Source organism: Silurus aristotelis (genome assembly GCF_946808225.1).
Source record: "Silurus aristotelis genome assembly, chromosome: 8".
In the NCBI taxonomy this organism is placed as follows: Eukaryota; Metazoa; Chordata; class Actinopteri; order Siluriformes; family Siluridae; genus Silurus; species Silurus aristotelis.
Genome location: NC_139581.1, coordinates 17,245,157 through 17,268,979, shown reverse-complemented (window position 1 = coordinate 17,268,979; position 23,823 = coordinate 17,245,157). Strand labels below are relative to the sequence as shown.

Below are 23,823 nucleotides of genomic sequence, written 5' to 3'. Positions count from 1 at the left end.
GTACACTGAATGCTTTAAATGTTGTAACATATAGGCATAGCGAATGCAGTCATTTACCCCTGAGTGTCAGGCAGTGGGTAATAGCTGGATGGTGGTGACAGCTGCAGAGTTGTGGAGTAATGTCCCCCTCCTCTCAACAGGACTGGGTATGTGTTCAGCAAGTGGGAAGTGGAGCCTGTCACTTGCTATTATCACACTCAGGCGCCTCTCTCCCAGGAGAAGAGAGAGTCACTGATGCTTAATGTGTGTTGGGGAATAAAGCCTGGTTTGTTCGTCTTGAGAAACACTCAGGCTGTCTATCAAACAAGGTGGGCAGCGAAGTAAACAGAAAGTAATAACAGGTGAAATCATACGTTTTGCTGCTGTCTGTTCAAACAAAAAGATGTCACTGCTTGAGGAGGTTACAACTGATCGCAAAGGAAGATGATATACTGCACAGGTGGAGCATTGCGATTTAAAAAGTCACGTTTTTAAGCGATGAATAATTACTTAGTACTTATTAAAAAGTTGGTTCACTACTGTTAAGAAAAACAAGAGCATGATAGCTTTAAAACATATTTGAACTAAAGTCAATTTAAAACTACTTGAACACTACAAAATTATTTATTCGTAGGAGTCTAAAGGTACACAAACCGTTCGGTACAGGACTTTCGGTACGGTGCACATTTGTCCCAAATGCAATGCTTGTTTTACTATAGTTAAAACCGAATTTCCTCATGAACATATTAGATGAACAAATTTGTTAAGTCTCCACCTCACGCTTTGAGCGCAGTGTCAGTTCTAAACTCAGCTTCCTGGCATCGGCAATGTTTTTTTGGTGATACCGATTCTTTTGCAATTTAAAAAAAGAAATGACTGACGATTCCACATTTCGATGGAGCGAATAAATGAAGGATGGCAAGAATGAATTTAGTTATAAATAATAATGGGTCTGAAAATTGCTGTGCACCAACGCTCCCCATTCAACCAGATGGCGCTTGAGAGGTTCTGCAAAGAAGAACGGGGGAAACTGGCCAAAAATAGGTGTCAAGCTTGTAGCATTAAACTTAAAAAGACTTGAGGCTGTAATTGGTGCCAAATGTTCTTCAACAAAGTACTGAGCAAAGGTCATGCAAATGTGTATTTTTTTAGATTTTAGATTTCAAACACACTTTTTTTCACATTGTCATTGTCTGGCTATGTTTGAAGTATTTTGTGGAAAAGAATGAATTTAATCCATTTTGGAATACGACTTAACACAATGTGGGAAAAGTGAAGCACTGTGAATACTTTCCATATGCATTGTGTGTGTATATATATATATATATATATATATATATATATATATATATATATATATATATATATATATATATATATATATATATATATATATATACATACATACATACATATATATACACACACACACACACACATACACATACACACACACACACACACACACACACACACACACACACACACACACACACACACACACACACACACACATACACACACACACACACATACACATACACACATACTCTTATAACATTAAAACTGCCTGCATTTTATTGTGAAGGTCCTTCTTTTGCCACCAACATAGCTCTGACCCACTGAGGCATGGACCTGGCATTATATATACACATACATACACACACACACACACACACATCTGTATTACCCAATTGGGGTCTTATAAAATGTAAACCTTTTAATAAAATTTTCCCATTTATTTTACCTTATTTAATCAATTAAATTCGTGCCTATAATCGATTACTTAATTAAAAAAAAATAAAAAAATGTTTATTGCATTAATTTAATTTACAATTATATATATATATATATATATATATATATATATATATATATATATATATATATATATATATATATTTATTATTTTTTTTATTTTTTTTTTATTTTTTGAACCAAGCAGGCATTTAAATAAATAAATAAATAAATAAATAAATACATACATACATAAAAAATGTGTTGATGTTCACAAATGTTGATAATAAACGACAAAAAATAAATGATATGCAATTTTATGTTTTGCATTTCTTCCCTCTAACTGTACTGAAATTGAACTAAACCAAATCCGAGGTACGTACCAAACCGTAAATTTTGTGTAAGGTTACACCCTTATTCAGTCCTAAAAATGTTTTATTTATTACTGCCTTTTAAATTATAAGTAAAAATGTACCTATTCATGGAGTCAACTATCAAGTAGCTGTCGATGTCCATGATCCAATGTTTCGGTTTCAGAAACTGATTTTCCTGATCTGAATTGTCTAAAATGACTTTCTGACCTTTCTGAACTGGTTGCTGATGGCAGCTATAAAAGAAGCTTAAACCAGGGGTGCAGACAGAATAACTCAGGCACTTATGTGACTGACAGGAGGCAGGATTGCTAATACCTCAACAGATCCAGAAACAGAAAGCCTCATTGATAAAGACAGTTGTACTAAAACCCACAGTCCAACCGAAGCCAACAATGCGTATTCACAACACACAAACACACACTGAAACACTGAAGTCCTTTCATCCCTCATTTATGGTTGCACACTGTATGTCAAAAAGAGCTGGTTAATATCGCTGTACTGCACCCTGATTTCTGTCCTGCCAGTACTGGGCAGTGCCACTTACAGTGGGTGACTCCAGCCAGTGTCTGGTAGAAGGTGGGTGTGTCGCTGTCGTCAGTCAGGGTGACACACACTCCGCCAGAGAGCAGCCAGCGCGAGAAGGTGAACGCCTCTTTATTTTGTAGAAGCCAGTTCTTAAACTTCTCATAATTAACCTTCTCACCCTGTCAGAGAAACACAAGAAAACAGCATCAGTCAGTGTGTCAGTTCATGTCCAATTCAGGATTCATTACTTCTGGTGAAAATAAGAAGTTAACAATATATAATATAAAATATTGAATAATAATGAATAATTCATAATTCATAAGAAGTTAATAAGGGGCATGAACTTCCATGGTTGAGCTACTTTAACAAAGATAAATACATTGTATACACAAAAGTATTGTGACTCCTGATTTTCTTTCCAGCCATATGTGGTTCTTTCCCAAAATGTTACCAGAAAATTGGAGGTAAACAATTGTATAGAATGTCCTTGGATGCAGTTACATTAAATTTTCCCTTTACTTGAACTAGCAGACCCAAACCTGTTCAAGCATGAAAAATCCCTGTGCACAAGACAAACTCCATGTACATATGGTTTACATGGGTTGGAGAGGAAGATCTTGAGTGCCCTGCTATAGATGTCTGACCCACAACCCTATTGAACATCTGTGAGATGAACTGGTACACTGACTGCACCCAAGTCCTCCTCAACCTACATCAGTACCCAACTTCCCAAAAAAGTGGAGGTTATTATAACATCAAATAAGGACTAAATGTAGAATGGGATGTTCATATAAATCTTATGCTCAGGTGTCCACAACCTTTTGTCCATATAGTGTATATTAAGTGACTTATTATTTTTTGTGCACATAATATACAAAAGCCACAGATTGTTTACTATCACAACACCTCTGAGAACATTGCAGACCCTAATTTCAACGACAGGTTTATGTTGGATGTTTCTATCACATTATTGCTTCTATAGCAACAGCTGATTCATAAAGACTTGGCGAGTACAGAACAAACAAAAAAATTTTAACGCCATCATTTTGCAAAAACGCTGATGTATAGTGAATTTTATAGATTTATTTCACATTTAAAAATGGAGTCTACATCTGTTCTACATCTCTAAAAACAGCGGATATTTTGTAATTCCTCTGCAACATGGCAAAATAAATTTTTCTGATTATTCAAGAAAAACAAAAAAACAATCCGATAAGAAAACGACTGCTTGCAGCTGAGGTAACGAAAGTAATATTACAAACTAACTCGATTATTTTCCGATAGCAGTACATCCCCGAGTGTTTTATTTCTTACAAATAGCAGAGAAACATGTTACAGGTGCAGTGCAGAATAAAACGGATCAATTCATCCTGCCATGCTCCGTAGTGTGTATAAAAATGCTGAGCATGTCCAGTTGACCTCAATAATAGATCAAGATGACAAGAGGAAAAGATCTATGACTTTGAAAATCAGAGGGGGGAAAATAAAAAACCCTTTCAGTGATTTAAGGGTTATCTACATTTCAATCAATGAAAGAAAGACATCAGTAAATAGGACTGAAAATTGTGGCCAACAGCAGACGTTTAATGACAGCGATGCTCATGCTGTAGTCGCTTGACACCCACCCATATCTCTCACACACACGTACATCTTACTCTCCTTTTTAAGATGAAAGTCAGACCTATTAAATACTATAATAACATTAAAACAGACCACACACATACTCACACACAGACAAGGAGGAAATTTGGCAGAGAAGCAATATTTTACCCTGTTGGCACAAAATGATAATCAGAGTAAACACTTTCTCAGTAGGGCGTTACTCGTCAAAGACTCGTGACAGGCTTATTAAGCAGGAAAGCTGTACAGATGTACTATATATAGTTCCAACAGGAATAAAAAAAATAGTTTTCTTAGAGAAAATAGTGAAGGGGAAAAGAAAACCGTAAGGAGAGTCTTTTCATTTGTGTTTTTGTTGTCTCTGAACAAATCATTCCTTTTTTTTTGTTTTGTTTTGTTCTGGCATGCTCATTCCACCTCCTGCTTTCCTGGTAAACCTCTGGCTGATTTCTAGGCAGGTGCTGATCGGGAAAGCACGAGTGGCTGCAGCCGCGGAGCCCGACAGGCAATTTGATGAGGTGGTATTGACATGCACTGAAGAGTTAAGACCTTGCCTGTGAGAAATCAATCATGTCGGCCATCTAGAGCATCACTCAGAGACTGTAATGCAGCTTGAAATGTACTGACCTCTAAGAAGCACTTCCTCAGTGAGGGTGGGACTTCCCCATCCACAGCATGGAGCCTGCTCTCTACTTCCTCTCGCACCACATAACTGCCCGAGTCACTGGCAAACAGGCTGAAGATATCTGAAGACAGAACATTCAAAGGTGACTAGTCAAATCTTTTTGAGCATAATTCTTATCAAAGATATACAGACAGTGGCCCAATGTAAAGCTTTTGCAGGGGCACGACATCGGCAGGGAACAGTAGACTCTGCACACTTGCAGAGAAATCCCAGGACTACCTTAATACACTTAAATGTCTGACTTCATATGCCGTTAAAAGCTGCAGATATCTGTTTTTTTATGACACAGAACAGCCTCCTCAGGCTTATTTTAATAAGAAGAGACGTTTACAGTAGATATGTGAATATGCTGACTTCAGGCAGGTTGCTAGGCTGCTATTTTTAAAAGGCATTGTGGCACACCCACTGGGAACCGAATGCAAAAGCAATACAGAATTCTCTGCAAAACAGCTAAACACACACACACACACACACACACACACACACACACACACACACACACACACACACACACACACACACACACACACACACACACACACACACACACACACACACACACACACACACACACACACACACACACACACACACACACATTTCAGGAGTAATAATTTAAAAAAGGTTCATATAAATCAAAACATCGTTAGGGAATGTTTACAGTGTTTAAAAAGGAATTAGCCACCTGACTATTTCTCTCATTTTACTCATTTAATGGCATATTCAAATTTTACTTTGTTTGATATTTTATTTTATAGTAAATTTCCAAAACTGTTATTGTGGATCTTTGTTGGGAAATATATTTCTAAAATAAAAAAAAAAAAATAATAAAAAAAAAAAATCAATAATTCATTCATTCCTTTTTTATTTATTTATTTATTTAACCCCATACTCAAGAATATTTGGTAGAGCCACCTTTTGCTGCAAGAAGAGCTTCAAGTCTTTTGGAAGCGACTTTGTCCCATTCTTCTTGCTTTGTTTCAGGTTGTTCAGACTGGGTGAATCTTGTAGGCTGCGATATTTGAAATTATGCCCCCAGTTTCTCAATGGGTCATTGACTGTGCCAGTGCAGGACATTTACCCTATTGCTCCTAAACAACTAAAGACTAGTTCTCTTGAAGTATTTTTCCTATATTTTGGTCCATCTATTCTTGGTCCCTCCTGTTTAGAAGCATCCCCAAAGCATTGTGCTGCCTCCACTACGTCCCGGTGTGGGTATGGGAAGTTTTAGTTTTAGGCCACACACAGTGCTCTAAATTCTAGCCAAAAAAAGCAACTTCTTGGTCTCATCTGACTGACCACAAAAGCTTTTTTCAATCTGCAGCTGGGTCATTTTCATGCTTTCAGATGATAGTTATTGTGTGAAGGCACCTACAGTGCTAGATATGGCTTACTGGTGCACCATTACTCCACTCCCAACCGTTGAACTCTGTAACCCCTGCATAGTGATTGCTGGCCTCTATGTGGCTTTTCTCAGAAAATGTCCTTCTTTTTTCGAGTTTTTAGAGACGGCTTTTTCTTGGCAGTGCCTGGGTGGTGGGATGCAGCTTCCACTTCCTGATTATTGTTCTCACCGAGATATCAAACACTTGGATATTATTTTGTACACTTTCTCTTTTTTTTCCTTCAGATTAACAGTCTAATAAATCAGTTTAACAGAGGAGCGGTAAATCAGAAAATGCTGCAGAAACTCACAGGTGATTCACAGGTGGATGCCCCTTATATGGTAATTATGTCATTATAGAACAGGGTTTTTTTCATTGGGGTAAACAGGAAGCTTTACCAGCACGATGCCAGCATGATATTTCTGGTTTTTTTTTTATAAAAAATATATCCAATTATGAATGCAATGTGACTTAACAAAAAGTGTTTTTTGTTCAGTTTTGTTTTTAAAAAATAAAATATCAAGTAGAATACAATTTCAACGGGTTATTTGTAATTACGCAATATGCAAGAATTGGTCAAGGGTCTGATTACTTTTGCAAGGTTCTTTATTTGGGCTACCAATAAATAAAGGTGTAAAACTGCAGATTTACATTTGGCTTTTTCTTCATCGCGTCCTCTCGTCAACAGCACAAGACCGATGATGAGGTTGTTGAAGTGTAGTCCTTTTGGCGTGCCTCCAAATGAGTTGTAGATCACCTATAGAGAATAGAAAGTTACATTGATACAATTGAATGCATTCAAAGCCTTTTGCAAATATAAATATGCTTTATACACAATATACTAGTAGACCATACACATTTACCTATACACCTTATTATAGTACGGCGTCATTCATCTTTAGTCATCATAAAATTTACACCTAGCGGTAATTTGATGTACTGCAGGGGGTGCACAAATCCTAATTTTATAAGCATAATCCTATCGGAAAAGGGAAAGCACCCAGAAGTTGTAGTGGTAACGAGACATCAGACAGCCTTCAGAAAGATTCTAATAAAGCGATGTGCGCTTAACAAACCCATTAGCAACCCATTTCCCAACGTGGTATTTGATGTCGTGCTCACATCAGATGTTAAAGATATTATTTGAGTTCAGTTTGCATCAGCATTTTTAACGGACATGTTTAACCGCAAGCTGACGGTGTGTATTAAAAATCGGAGTGATATGCCTGCTTTGCTGAACACTTATTTTCCTCAGTCGCCTTTCACCTGCAACGTTCCCGAGTTTCCTGATAAGAATCGAACATTTCTTCCTGCCATGCTAATTAATCCACCTAGTAAAATATTCACTTTGACACCAGGAAGAAGACTTGGCCGATGTGTGCGCTATAAACCATATGAAAATTCTTGTTATGCAACAGTCAATAGAGATTAGGGATTCTTTTCCTTCTCGGGTCGTTGGTGCCCTTAACAATGAGCATTCTACTGAACGTTCTTCAGGCAACTATGGTAAAAATAAATATAGCTTAAATCAATATATCTTCATATAATCAGTAACCAGAGCACTGGCTTGAACTAGAATCTGTGAGCTGGTGAAGCTACAGCCATATTATTGTGCCTTCGTAATAATAATGATACTGAAATGTCGAAAGATTTTAACTCCACCATTTATCCTGGAGTCTCTTTCTCACAGTATGTGCATTGTTGTATTAACCCTGGACATCTCCAGCAGACACGGCGTGGCTGTCTGTCCGAACTGCTGTATTGGTGTGAGCCTCCTGCATGATCCAGCTTCTCTTCATTTGTCCCACAAGTCTCAGAAATCTAGCACACAGGAACTCACAGGAGAGGGAATGTGTCAATGTGTACATTTGTGTGTGTGTGTGTGTGTGTGTGTGTGTGTATGTTGGGAGGGGAATGTTCATAGTGCTGACTAGAGCTCTAGGCAAAAGTGAAAGCAATTCCAGGAAGTCTTATTAATAAATCTAACTCGAATAGGTACAGTACCTCAGAAAGGTACAGCAAAACAAACATCTTAACACTGTTTGGGTTTGACGGAGAAGCAAAAGAAAACAAACACCCAAAAAAACCCGACCCTGTGACCTTTAATTATGCAACCGCTTGCTGAAGTGAAGCAGGAAATGATGAATGTGAGCAGTTTATAAGTCTGCTACGGCAGAAGGCAGGAAGTGATGGCATTAATCACCATGGGATTTTAGAAATCAGGAGGTGTGGTTGCTTCGCTGACTGGGTGTCAATGCAGCTAAATGAGACTGCTTTGCTCTCTCTCGTGCTCATTTATCTCTGTGATGGAATGAGCTGCAGTCTCTCCACATACACAGACAGTGAGCTAAGGGTCACCCTGTGTCTAAATGTTGCAGATCAACTGTTCCAAGGCCTGACCCACAAACATCCTCTTCTCAGAGAGAATGGTTTGGAGAATGTGTATAAATACACATGTGGAGAGGCTTGAATAAAGATATAATGAAGTTAATTAAAAAAATGACTTGCTTATTTTCGGTACTGACAGTCTTTCCGTCTTTTGACCCTGCGATTGTATTAAACACACTAATTGGATACATAAATTTCAAGGACGAACAGAACCACGTGCTAATTTCAGCCAAGCGTTAATGCACTTGTGAACAGAAGACTTCTTATAAAATCATTCCATGCTGTCTAGGCTGAGATGAACTCACAAGGTTTTGGAAGCTCTAAATATATCTCTGCTGCTACACTATTTGTAGCTAAGCGGGTTTTATTTATTTTTTATTTTTTTAATAAGCAACAGCTCGTATCCCTATAGCCAAATATGTTTTTTTTTTGTTTTTTTTTAATGCTTTCAGTTGGTAGGCTGAGGCTAAACCTGCATCTAATGTTCAGAGCACTGATGTTCAACTGTTTAATTTACCACCGATTCCACAAAAAAAAAAAAAAATTATAATCACTACTGTCTTTACCTAACGTTCCTTCTATTTCCTCCTGTTTTATCCCCACTCACTAGTAGGGGGTGTGTAATATTGACCAAAAAATTATATCTCGATATTTTGGGGGATTTTATCGATAATAAAAATTAGACGATATTTTGCTGAGTCTGTTATTGTTCTGGGACCTTAAGGAGTAGCGTGGTCAGCTTACTCCTAAAATTTTATATATTTTTCAAATTCTGTGTGGTGGTCAGTTCACAGCAGTGACGGAGATGAATCTTTAAAAAATGTAAACAAATTTTTTTTACCTTTTATGGTCTTTTTTTTTATTTATTTTTTTTTATAAACAGTCAATTAGAAGAATAAGACATTATGGCTGTTACCAACCAAATTAAATCAGTATTTGATCATAATATAATATAATATAAAATGCCTTTTTAGAGTAGAATATATTTTAATAGTTGATAAAAAAAAAAAAAAAGAAAGAAACTGCACTTTTTGTGCGATATTGTTTATCAATATTTAAATTGATATAAATGTACATAATTTCTGGCCCATATCCTGAATTTTGTGATCTTTCACAATGCATTTTAATGGATTGAATCATGCAGTGAAAGAACGCATTCTAACCGTGCACGAGTCGCGCACGAGTATGTGCACTCTGTAGGTGTGTTTTCTTTGGGTTTTGCGATATACTCGATAACGTCATCGTTTAAAAATAACTATGGTGATATTAGCGTGGACGATATATAATATGTATATAATATACACCTCTACACACTAGCTATTTCACTAGCTAATATACAACACCTACCATGTAGGAAAGGTGAGGGTTAACACATGCTTTCTCCTACACAAGTTGATCTTGACTTGGGCACATCTTTTCGACCTGCTACCTCACAGGAGAGCTGCTTGGAGAAGCTAATCTCTGCTTTCTCCCATGTAATACGTTTATGCTGTGCCCTTAAGATCACTATATCATATTGTTCTAACTTTGAGATGTGTGTGGGACAAAGTTCAGTTCCCAGCTGCTTTCTGTAAAAAAAAAAATACATTAAAAACTTTGCCCAATCCTCCCAGCTCATACAGTACGTTTTGACTGTATCTGCGAGCGATGTTTTCCCAACGAACTAAAGTGAGAAGTTCATTTGGTGCGTTCAGTACTCTCTTATGTACTTCAGCACAGCCTTTATTTGTCCTGCGAGCTTTTCCTATATTCCGGCAGAAGCTAACTGCCTTTTTTTTTTTTTTACTGAGAGTAAACAATGATGCTCCCTTGACTTCTACCCTGGGGTGCGATAAAACAAGGGTTGTGCTGTTAAAACAATTTTAGAGACAATTCAATTCAATTCTTATTTTTTATTTGTATAGCAGTTTTACCAGCTGTCTCAAAGCAGTTTTACACAATAAAATAGATTGCGAATATACAGTTTTCTCATAAATAAATCCCTATACGTTTATCCCACAATCGGGTTTCAGCTGTGCTCTTTTCAGTATCAGCATATAATGCTGTAATTTGTCATTTCTTTTATTAAGATGCAAGTGTTATTCTATGCTGTCAGTGTCCTGGTTTAAAACTGACCAGATTTGTTTGCAGATTGCTATAACAGTGCATAGAATTATGAGAAAGTTTAGGCATCAACGCTTCTGTTTTGGACACACCTAATGTTTGGTCAGCAAATTCTAAAAAGGAAGTAAAAGTCCATCTAAACAATAGCCATGTGAATCCCCCTTTGGTTTTTTTTTTCTTCCCTGTTGAACTAAAAACAATGGCATCGTATCAATGCCGCATGCAGTCTGCCTGTAGCTGGCTAGCAACATGACCAACCATGCAGCAGTTTCAGATCTAATTACAAGCTCCTGGGCATTGAGGGATGCAATTTGAAAGCTGAGCATTAGAGATATGAAAGCCTTTCGTCACGGAAAGCCGAGAGCTCGCAGTAGTCCTAATGAGGAACATCATTAACTTGCAGATGGCTGTTCAAGGCAACTTTTTTTAGGGGGGGAAAAAAAAATCCAGTATCTTATAAAGCTGAATGATTTTGATTCCAACCTTCTATTTTAGGCATGTCTCCATGGCAAATCCAACAGGAACATCATGATCGTTTTTTTTTTTTTTTCTTTGGATCAGATATGAGACTTAAAAGAATGGAATAAGAAAAAATGGTTGTCACTCCGTGCCATTGTGAAGCCAGAATTTAAAGAAACGTTGCAGCTGTAGGGACGTCTTTCTGTATGATTGAACTAAAAGATTACGTGTAAAGAAAAGTGTATTTTGTTGTTGAGAGCGAAACCAGGGCAAGATGCTATAAGGAGAACGGTACCATTAGACAAAACCACGAGTACGATATTGTGCATGACGACTCAAGCAGGAAGTTTGCTAGTGACAAACCAGAAAAGAAAAGTGGGCGCGAAAGAAACAAGTGCGCTTGGAAGTGGGGGACATTTTTAGTATTGGACGTGTTTTGACAGAGAGAGAAGTGAGAAAGAGCTGTGACTGCAGCTTGGATTACCTCTGCAACCTTCGGTGGAACGCCATCTCCAAGCACCTCTTTGAAGAAGCACTGCTGGGTCATGTAGGCAGACAGGCCACTGGTCCTCTTGAAGGCATCTTTCAGACGCTTGAGCTCCACATCAGTAACTGGAAACAAACAGACATGTACTGGTTTGAGACGTTTCATCTTTTAAGTAGGGAACAATGAAACAAGAACCTATAACTTGGACGCTGAGAACTTGATGGATCGGTTTTGATGTCTTCACCGTTTATGATGTGAATAGTAATAAAGGTGGCATTATTTTCTCATCAGCCATAATGCTCTGATAAAGCGTACACTGTGTGCACAGTGACAATCTGATTTCCGGAAAACTTGTTACAGTGGAAAGGTGTTACGAGGATTAATGTTTTATTTCCGGGTAAGACAACAATTACACAACATCTGACTTTGAGAACCCAAACCCGCGGAAAGGTCAGCGCTATCAGCGTGGTGCTCTGGAGACTCGGAGAGTTATGGGGAAAGGCGTGATTGTCGGAGTCAGCAATTTTGTCTTAATTGCGCGGGCATACATGCTTACTCTTACACACGCACAAAACCTTTTACAGCTCCTGACGTCCGGATTGAACTGATACGTTCACAGGAGTCCATAACTGTTCATGCCAAGAATATTACTGTAGTAAGAACAAGTGAACTACTATGCCTTATTGTCAAGTACCTGCATTTATGAAGCAAAAATGGCCATGCAATCTGAGTGGTAAAATCTGTTTCCTTATCAATAAATGTTACACGAAGCAAGTGTAGGGATCTATGAGCTCATGTATGTAATTGAGGACAAATAATGCTCTCCTGAGTGTGTTCAAAACACGAGCGGCAGGTAGATGCTTACGTACATGTCAAAGAAAGAACTGCAAGGTGGCTACAAATGGGAACGAAATGCAGAACAAAAGAGAATCACATGACGTTTGGCAAGTCCATGCCTTCTTGATAGCAGCATAATGGACTTTACCCCCTGTACAATCATTCTGATAACACAGTAGGCTAAGTGACTAAGATGTTTAGATATAAATAAGTATATAGGTATTGGTGCTAATTGTACAAAATCCAAACTGTCAGCATAAAAAAAAAAACACAAAAAGCAGTAAAGAGCTTCTACATCAATCCCAGCACATCCCTATCCAACCAGCACGACATGTGTTAGAACCTCTGAACTGCCAGCTTGTTCATTGTAGAGCAGCTGTGTATTTTCTGGTTAAATGAGCAGCAAAAAAAACAACAACCTTTGTCTGACACTGTGAGGGCTGTTGTTCTCGTCTCAACGTGAAGAAAATGAAGCTTGACAAAACTGGGGAAAAAAAGGAAAATCATACCCTCTCATTCTTACTCCCTGTACTTTTCAGAGAGAAAGAGAGAGAGAGAGAGAGAGAGAGAGAGAGAGAGAGAGAGAGAGAGAGAGAGAGAGAGAGAGGGAGAGAGGGAGAGAGGGAGGAAGGATGCACATTATGCATCAGTTATGTCTAGCAAACCACTGGAACTGCAGTCTGTCTCAAGAAGCAGTTCGTGTACACCCGTGCTGAAGCTAATGTCCGCTTCATCATAAAATGCCGATTGTTACTGACAAGAAGCTCAATCCACTCAGTAATAAGAGTTAATAATCAACTCCTAAGTGTCAAACATTAACCATCTTCCATCGCAGGAACGTGGGTAAATTTTTGTGCTACGACAATTAAATATTCATGCGCTTAAAAGAGAATAAAAAGCCTGGGAGCTCGTAAAAATGGCTCAGGGTCAATCAAGGGCTACAAAGATACTAAGTGTATCTGCACACAACTCCCGTTTCACGTGTCTAAAGCTAAAGATCAGTTCTGTCTGCTAAAGAAAGAGAAGAATTTTTTGTAATTTATGTCTACAATTTGGTACATATTGAATATTGCTGCATGGGCACTGCATGAGTTACAGCTGAGAATTCAAAAGCATAACTACTGATTATTTCGAATAAAAACATTTTTTAATTATTATCAAAACCATGTAGAACCACGAAGGCAGAACGATGTCTTCACTGAGAAAAAAAAAAATAACGCCGTTCTCAAGTCATTAAGGGTCAATTAAAAACTTTGCGCTGGCAAATTTCCAGACTGCGCTGTGAGGAAACGCTTAAGTACTAAGCAAATCATGAGACTAGTTTCCATGACAGATTATTCTGAGACTGAGAGACTGCTGCTGCTACTTCAATATGCCTGAAGAAGAAAAAAAAAGAAACCCAAAAAAACTCATCATAAAGCAGTTAAACATCAGAGCCCAAAATCAATGGAACATCTGGGAGCAAAAGAGAGAGAGACGATTTGCTGGATAAAGTCTGTCATATCTGCAATAATATTAATGAACAATAACATGCAATATGCAAAACAGAGCGATTGACATAAAACCTTTAGAACTGAAGCACTAATGACGACGGCTTTATTCGTCTTATTGAAAAAGAGCCTTGCGGAAATATTATTCTTGTTCATAATCCTTTAAAGATTATGCCTAATTAGGCTCACATGGAACACTGGAGCAGAATGTGGCTTGTTAATGTGCTAGAGAAAATGAGAAAAAAAATGGAAAAGAACAAAAAAATAAAAAATAAAAAGGTTTCCCACTGGGGCCTCGGATGACATTTTGTCACTTTGAAATGACAGCCCTGGCAACACACCCACATAAACTGACTACAGCCTTTGCTGTCGCTTTGATTTCCTCTGCTTCCTTCCACTATCAAGGATTTCCAGTGCGGAAGGCTGAAAGCTAAACACATAATATTCAGGATTATTTTCTTTCACTTGAGCCTTCAGGATGCTTTCGCATTTACGTGTAAACTAATACCGGCTCTTCTCCTACTCAGAAACGTGACCTACTTTTTCAGCAAGTATTCCCAAAAATGGAGGACTGTAAGTAGAACATGTAATTCAATGCTCAGCTCGAATTACATGCATGTTATATGAAGAAACATAAAATTTAAATCCAGTACTAGTGGCTTAAGTATGTCCAGCCAGCCGCTGTGTTATTTCCCAGGGCATTCATTTTCACATGCACATAAGGTACAACGAGCATGAGAATGAAATGGTTAAGATGTCGTGGGAGGAGAGGCGATGTACAGTTACAGAAGAAGCGTATGTTGTATTGTAACACAGACATGCTGTAATTTACCAGAGAGACAACACGGACTTGTAGGAGGTTCTCACCTCTGCTGGTGAGACTGCAGGCCTTTGAACCTCCTACAAGCTTAGGGCAAGGACACACCAGGTAAACAACACTGTCATTCATGAAAATAAAATCTCTATTAGGGGAATTATCTAAAACCTCATACACCTCATGATTTTGCATTACAGGATCTATCTAGGTGAAGTTTTAAAATATGGGCCATTCACTTTTTTCAACCCACAAAGTTTTTCAATTAGTTCAAGTTCAAAGTTGACTTCAAAATTGTATTATTACAATTTGTGAAGAATTAAAACGTGGATTTCTCAACAAATGACCAAACAACAACAAAAACTTACTCTATTGATTAAACACAGTTTTGTCTTTGGATGCAGTAGCATTAAACTTGGAGATCCAAACTTGTTCCAGCATGACATGCCCCTGAGCACAAAGCCAGCTCCATGAAGATATGCTTTGCATGGGTTGGAGTGGATCTTGAGTGCCTGCTATAGAACTCTGATCTCAACCCTACTGAACACCTTTGAGATACCTTTGAGAGAACAAGACCGTTCCTGACTTTACCAACACCCTTGTAGCCGATTGAGTAAAGCTCTTCATGACCACACTTCAAAATCTACTGGAACATCTTTCCAGGAGAGTAGAGCTTAGTAAGCACATAGATATATTATAAGCAGGTGTCCACACACTTTTCTCCATATAGTATACATACCTAGAAGACTTTTAATCTAAAATTGGTGTGAATCTGGAGCCTATTTGGGAACACTGGGTATAAGGCAAGAATATACCCCTGGATGGGACAACAGTCCATTACAAAGTTTGTTAGTACCATATCAGTTTAATGGCTATATTTCATGGCAAATAAAGATATTTATCAAGCATGGAGTCTTCTTTTGTGACAACAATTATAAAAGAATTTCTTGGGTCTATCAAACAAAACGTATCTTTCAGAGTTAGTCCTGAAAAATAACTGTCTCACGACTTTTAAAACCATATATATATATATATATATATATATATATATATATATATATATTATATATATATATATATATATATATATATTTATTTTACAGTCCACAGTGTTAAAATATTGATAATACTTCATTACAGAGCACCATGCACAGAAACACACTCTCACACACTCTCACACACTCTCACACACTCTCACACACTCTCACACACTCTCACACACTCTCACACACTCTCACACACTCTCACACACTCTCACACACTCTCACACACTCTCACACACACCTAGGGAACAATCTGGAGTCAACAATCCACCTACCGCCATGATTTTGGACACTGAAATAAACCAAGGTGGCCACAGGGAAAGTGCTTAAGAGTCCACAAAGAGTCTACACAGGTGTTAAATTATGCAAAACTTAATGTTGATATATTTCACAGCGATATTTGCTGAATATTATCCCTCAACCCAATCGAAATGTCCAAACTAGGATTTCTAAACTATGTGACCTGGTGTATATAAATCAGGAAGGTATTAATGCAGGTATTTAAATATTCAGTACAACTAAGATAGAAGCTAAGTGTACTTACGTTTCATTCTTTAACACTTGATCTTTAGTGTCTCCTTTAGAAGATGCGTTGCTGATTTATAAATCTGTTCATGCAATTTAGCAACTGCTACTGAGATTTGTAAAAACGATGCGGCATTAGGCTCGAGGCCATGATCGTAAGCTAGTTTAGAGGAGGTTTGGTCTAAACGTAATTGAATAACCCAAACAATTTAATCATCCACATTAAAAGAGGGCTGGCAATAAATTCCAGTGCTTCATTAAGTTCAAGCTTAGAGTGTGTTTACTGTATAAATGAAAATCGAATGAATTAAATAAGTAAATCATATTAAGGCAATGCCAGGGTGAATGAACACACTGAGTGATGACTAAAACTGAGATGACGCTATTAAAATTTTAGCTTTCCTCAATCATAGTGATCAAATACAGTCACCTGAGAAACTACTGGAACTGCAAGGCCAAATCATGGTTTGGTTTTTGCAGTAAAGATCAAACAAGGAGATTATAAGGATCTTATATGCAAGCAAAACTGACAAGAGTTTTTTTTTTTACTATTTACCTATTTAAAACTATTAAAACATAAGCCTAAAGAATGTGTGTTGTTAATAAGACAAACCAACATGACAATCAAAGAGACGTCTAAAGGAGAAACCAAATCCATTTTACAGATCAGAAAAGTGGGAAACTCAAACACAGTCACTGTACAAACATTGGGCGTAGCTAATATAAGCAACAGAATCTGAACAGGTAGGTGAGCAACAGCAGCTGATGACAAACATTGTTAGAGGTGTGAAGAAAAACTGAAAATCAACAGGCAGTGACATCAACAACCTCTACAAGGCAGGGATGAAGGAAGCACAATCAGCCACTCAAAAAAAAAAAAAAAAGACTTTAATAACAGAAATACAGAGGGCATAGCACATAATGCATCAAGAGTTAAGAATCAGAAGGTTCACAAAAAGGTTGAGACACAAAAGTTCTGTAATCAATATTAACCTCTAGCAACGTGACAGAAAGGCCAGAATGTGAAAAAAGAAAGGATCTGCTCATGATCCAAAACATACAAGCTCATGTATGGTGGAGGTAATATTATGGCTCTGCATCATTTACATTTAATTGCATTTGGCAAGAGCCTTTAGTCAATGACACTGACAGTTATGTCATTTTTATTTGAACTCATAACCTTCTGATCAGAAGTCCAACATCTTTACCACTAAGCTCCCACTTCCTGCTCCAAAATACTCTGCCAACTCAACAACGGAGTTTATCTGGGGGCGAGATAAGGTTTATTCCTGGCTAAGTCAATCACCAGACTAAAACCCAATCGAGCAGCATTTTACTGTTTCGTTGAAGAAGAAACTGGAGTAAGAACAAAAAACAACTGAAAGAAACTGCAGGACAGGACTGAAACAGCATCTTGAAAGGAAAAAAAACAATATTTTAGTGATCTCACCGAGTTGCAGCCTTAATGCAGTTATTGCATTCATAAAGATATGCAACCAAATATACGGTTTCCTTTAACACTTCAGTTTTCCATTATTTTGTTAGCGTCCAAAGTGTCATGCTGTTTAACATTTTGTTTAAATGCAAATGCAAAAAAAAATGCTTGAATCCTAAACTCTGATCATATTCATCTCTTCAGCTCAAACTCACAAGACTCCAATCAAACGCAAAAACAAAAGGACTTGGATTTGCCGCTGCGATACTTTCTGAGAGAACAGTATTACCTGGTGATGTAGTACCGGGTAGCAGGTAGTGCAGTGATGTGCCTTCCACATGCATTGAAGCCAAGATCCAGTGTTATTAAAGCTTATAGGGTTATTAAAGGGTTTGCGCACAAACATCACACTTCACATCACACAGGATGAATGGTGTGAAAAAAGGCTTTTCTACGGGTGAGCAATGCTATTTTCCTTATGATCTTTGCCATTTTTAAATGCCATCATCAATAATTAACAAAGCCATCCTTGTACATGATGGATCAATACCAAAAGTGTGGTTCGCAGGTTTAAATCCAATACAAACACACGCTTTTCGAAATGATAGTGTCCTCACTAGGATGCACAGTTTTTATTTTTCATTTCTAATCTATATGAAAAGATATAATTATTGATTATCGGATTATATTACATTCCCTATTGTTCAAACAGAATAAACGCAAATCAAGAGCATCTCTATCTATATGTCTACATTCACTTTCTGTAGATAGATAGATAGATAGATAGATAGATAGATAGATAGATAGATAGATAGATAGATAGATAGATAGATAGATAGATAGATAGATAGATAGATAGATAGATAGATAGATAGATAGATAGATAGATAGATAGATATGGAAATGGAAAACATAAATAAATAAATAAAATAGGCCCAAATGATGAAGTGTTTATAATGCAAGACAGAACTTCATAGTCAGATATGAAGTATCAGATATTATTTTGGGTCAATGCTATTTATATATATAAAAAAAAAACAAAAAAAAAAACCAAACTGAAAAAAAAAACCCCAAAAAAAACAGTGATCTGGAGGTCAAAGCAACGTCCATTAGAAAAGACTTGTAGATCATGACATTGACAATACATCTAAACAGCCCGATCATGAAGCCCAAGTATTATCGACCAGATTATGAGCTAACTGTATTCTATATAAAACGCAGGAGGAAGCGCACACGTTCTGGGAAGAAGAAAACAATCTAATTTGATAGAAAGTCAATGCTTAATGCTTCATACTTCCAAACAATGACACAGAGGACCTGAGACAGCAGGAAAAAAACGAAAATCCAATCAAAAAGGACTAGGACATGCAGGCGTGTTATGAAAATAGGGGCAGGTGTTTAGCGAAGCGAGTCGTCACGTCACTTTGACGATAATGTAAATCTCTGAGCGCAAGTGACAAACAGGATGCAAAAAGGAAAAACCCGAAACAGGGCACTGCTTATTTAGGGTTGGAGCGAGTTTGTTGCTGAACATTTCAGCCCGATATTCACCTCTGCTGATACGAACCACATCTGTGACAGTTTTTGGAATTACACCATCTGTATGCTCTGAATGCCTCCACAAAATTTACATCAGACCTCTATGAATTCCTTCAACAGGAACAGGATTCATGCAAATGTTTTCCGGTCTGGAAAAATGCGTCAAAAACACGTCACACAAACCAACAAAATGATGTGCAGATATATTATTTCCTTAAACATTATTTCCTTTCGAAGATCACATTATCTAAAAAAGTGCAGCATTACAACCAGTCATGTCCATGTCTAAACCTTATTATGAGTCATTTCTCTTTCTATGGATCACCATATGCTGTGGCAAACTCGCACTCATCCATTCAGTTTACAACGAGAATATTTAAAAGCGATTTCCTCCCTTTTTACTTTTGGGAATAACCAGGCTTGAAAGCGTGATAAATAAACTTTATAGCCAACAGTTTGTGGATGTCACCCTGTTTATGAGCCTTCCCCGAGCTGTGTAAAGGTATAGCTGTATAGGGTGAGGTTGTATGTTCCTGCATGCCAAAACACCTACATACAAACTGAGATCCATGAAGACTAAGACTGCTGAGTGAAGAAAAAAAAACTTCAGCCCTGACCTCCACTCCACTAGACACCTTTGGGATAAACTGAAACGCAGACTGCACCCCAGATCTCCTCAAACAATAGCAATGGTATCATTTCACTAATGCTCTTGTGCCTGAATGGCCAAATCCCCACATCCACACTCCGAAACCCAGTGGATTTTACCAAGAGAAAAAAAAAAAAGAGATTAAATCTGCAATGGGATGTTTTTTGAAATATATATTCATTTTCTGAAGTGAATCATTTTGATTATTTTATATGTCTGAATACTCTGATTGGACAGAAACCTGGGTAGTTCTGGTCAGTTTAACCATCATTCACAATTTATCCACTACCTAATAGGCAACTGGGAACATAGTAACATATAGAGAGGTAGTGAGATACACTACGTGGACAAATGTATTAAAACACCTGCCTTTTCCAGCCATCGTATATGTGGTTCCTCCCCAAACTATACCACAACACTGGAGGCACACATTTGTTTAGAATGTCTTTGAATTCTGAGACCCAAACTTGTTTCGGCATGACAATGTCTCTGTGCACAAAGTGAATTTCTTAAAGATATGGGTTGGAGTGGAAGATCTTGAGTGGCTTGTTATAGAGCTCAGACCTCAACCCTATTAAATACCTTTGGGATGAATTGAAATGCTGACTGCACCCCAGGTCTCCTCACTTTAAATCAGTACATGACATTACTTACACCCTTGTGGCTGAATGAGCACAAAAATCTCCACAAGAAATCTAGTGAAACATCTTCCCAGAAGAGTGGAGCAAATAGCGACTAAATGTGGAATGGGATGTTCAAAAAGCACATACAGATCTTATGGTAAGGTGTCCATAAACTTTCGTCCATATAGTGTAGCTACTGCAAAACTTTCCTAACTGCCTTAGGTAGCGAAATGCATGATGTCAGTTAACTTATGTGATGAATATGCCATTTGAATATGGTATTAAAGGAGAAATGTAATGAAAAACAGAATTTATTCCAATTGATGTAATCATGTCACACTCATTTATCTCTGGTGAACGCTGGCAAGTGGCCATTGTAATTGTTTGAGCACAATTAATCCATAATTAGGCGTGTTACAAAATTTCAGTGTGTTTGGGTGGTTCTTTGCTTCCACCTCATGTGTTGCACACCTCGCCTTGGATTGCATGAAGCGTTTTCCCCGGCTCTTACGTACATAAAGTCGGCAGCATCAACATTTCCTCAGCAAAGTGTTCCAGCCTTTGAGTCAAGAAAGAACCAGCTTGAAGTGCTAAAAAAAAAAAATCACACGACTGGAAAAGGACATTATGATATACCGCTATATCAGTTTCACACTAATCATTTACAGCCAGCAGCCCTGACATCTCTAATCTGCTCTTGAGACACACAGACATTATGCAAATGCAGGTACACATTTGTTACCACCCATCTGACAAAGCAGATAATCTGCTGGCTTTGGGGTTTTTCATTCTTACAGCAGCTGATGGTTTCTGACAGGATCTTGTACACGAGTCTCTCGCACTTTGATATGTAATTTACTACGTAATCAAGTGCAACTCTTATGCACGTATACACTTCTTTACCGAACAGAGAGCAGGAACTGGCACTGATCCAATGCTGAGCTACATTTTCCGGTTGGATTTTGTCCTCATTTGATCTTCATGCGAACACAAATCGCACGATAATGAAGCGCATCACCTCATTTCATATTTGCAGCTAACGCGAACTCGTAGAGTCGACGACTTCACTAAAGGACCCTTTCTAGAGTAAACTCATTATAAAGCACTCCCTAATAATTACTGCAGAGATGGAATATCAGGCACATTAGCACGAGCATGTTCCATTATATACGTTTTCCGATTCTTGAACTTGCCACTGCTGAAAACTGATGCAACAGATGTAGATCTGAACCTTCTGATCATTAACACCAGAGCTTTTACTGCTGCCCATCAGAGTTGCTAAATCTCCACTATTGTCTAATCATACATCTCAGGGATCCCAGGATCCACATTATGGGCCCCTTTTTTTAAATCAATGGAGTAAGAAGGATCTCGGAGAACCCTGGATCTACATCATGGACCTCTTTTTAAAATTCATGGAGTAAGAAGGATTTTGGAGAACCCTGGATCTACATCGTGGACCCCTTTTTAAAACCCATGGAGTAAGAAGAATCTCGGAGAACCCTGGATCTACATCATGGACCCCTTTTTAAAATCCATGGAGTAAGAAGGATTTTGGAGAACCCTGGATCTATATCATGGACCCCTTTTTAAAATCCATGGAGTAAGAAGGATCTCAGGGAGTAAGTGTAAAAGTAAAAGAGATCTCAAGAATCTACATTATGGACCTCCTTTTGAGATTTAGAGAGATCTCGAGGAACCCTAGAATTACATCATGGACATCCCTTTTTAAAATCCATGAAGTAAGAGAGATCTCAGGGAGTAAAAGTAGGAGAGACTCCCAGGGATCCCTGGATCTACATCATGGACCTCCCTTAGAGATCCATGGAGGCACTGCCTGACACCCGAGGCTTTAATGCGTGGTGACTGTATAGACACGTGATCCCTCCTTGACAACATTTAGGGCAAGAAAACATCAACAAAAAACTGAGGCGATCACCCAAAAGTTCCTGAAACGTCAATCACAAAGCAAAACAACTAAACAATAACCGGACGCCAGTTTGATCACAGGACTTCCACTTCATACTGGTGATGCCTCAGTGTCACACTGATTCATTTATGTGTGGGGATCAGAGGAGGAACTTGCAGGAAGGAGAGATTGCAGCAGTTGAACAGTTTAGGAACTGATCAGGGGGTCAGAGGAGTTCACATGACAACAATGTCGAGTGAAGTACAACAATCTGCGATTATAACGACGGGATGAATCAAAGCAGTGTGGCGAAATGATGAAGCAGGCAATAATGTCACGATCTTTTCACGGTCACGTGGCTTGTTTTTTTTTATTTTTTTTATTGTACTTTTTCTTTGTAGTTTTCGTTGTACTTCAGTAAACCTAGTCGGGACAGAAAACTCAAAGTGGACACAGGAGTCTCTGAACACTGGCGGTTGTTGTTGTCTGTGAAACACGGAACGCGCAGACAGCAACGATCACCGCGAGTTTACAGGAGGAAACACTGAGCGCACAACACCTCCCGATCCCCCGTTAGAACCCCAGTTAGCTACTGTAGCATAACGGCACCGGGGACAGCGGAGGTCCCGGGCTAGGCGGCTAATGCTAAAGCCGCCGCAATCAGTGATTAATCGCGACGCGGGGAGCGGTTACCTCTTCTGACGGCCTCGTCGTAGGAAAGAAAGCCTATCCGCGACTCTTTGGCCCCCATGCTGCCCTCATGTCACTGTGCAGGAACACGAGTCTGTTGCCCCGTTGCCCTGTTGCCCCGCTTGCTCGCGCAGCTCAGGTGCTGGATCGCGCTCCACTCTGTACTTCGTGCGCTCGAGCGTGTGACGCGCCTCCGCCCGTGCCGACGCCTCCATCCTGCGTCACGTGACCGCCGCCGCCGCCGCCCGACTGGATCCAGACTTTAGCGCACTACGCACTCAGTTATAACAATATAAGTCTTTCCTCCCTACATAGTGCACTACAAGTCTGACAGGAAGCTATTTTGAATACAGCACCTGTATATTATAAAAAAAATAAATAATAAAAAAAAAATAATAATAATAATAACAATAATAATAATCACCTGATGTTTTTTTTTTCCTGTAAGTGTTGTGGAACATCTGTACTGTACCCTCTGTTAGGTGTTATCTTTAGTTTATTTTTTGTTTAAGCTCTAAAGATAACTG

The 23,823-nt window shown here is 38.4% G+C and overlaps 1 protein-coding gene across 2 annotated transcripts in view; it reads right to left on the bottom strand.

Moving 5' to 3' along the window:
- The window catches only part of usp32 (ubiquitin specific peptidase 32), a 50,783-nt gene extending 27,230 nt beyond the window's left edge, over positions 1-23,553 (bottom strand). Inside the window, exons 1-5 of one of the 2 annotated variants that reach the window (XM_083549275.1) lie at positions 23,300-23,553; positions 11,740-11,867; positions 6,957-7,062; positions 4,863-4,981; positions 2,635-2,794 (exon numbers count right to left, since the gene is read on the bottom strand). In XM_083549275.1, the coding sequence (XP_083405401.1) occupies positions 2,635-2,794; positions 4,863-4,981; positions 6,957-7,062; positions 11,740-11,867; positions 23,300-23,357 (571 nt within the window). In that variant the 5' untranslated portion in view covers positions 23,358-23,553. The remainder of the gene's footprint in view (positions 1-2,634; positions 2,795-4,862; positions 4,982-6,956; positions 7,063-11,739; positions 11,868-23,299) is intronic. The other variant, XM_083549274.1, reaches the window with a different exon arrangement.
- Positions 23,554-23,823: the final 270 nt, after the last annotated feature.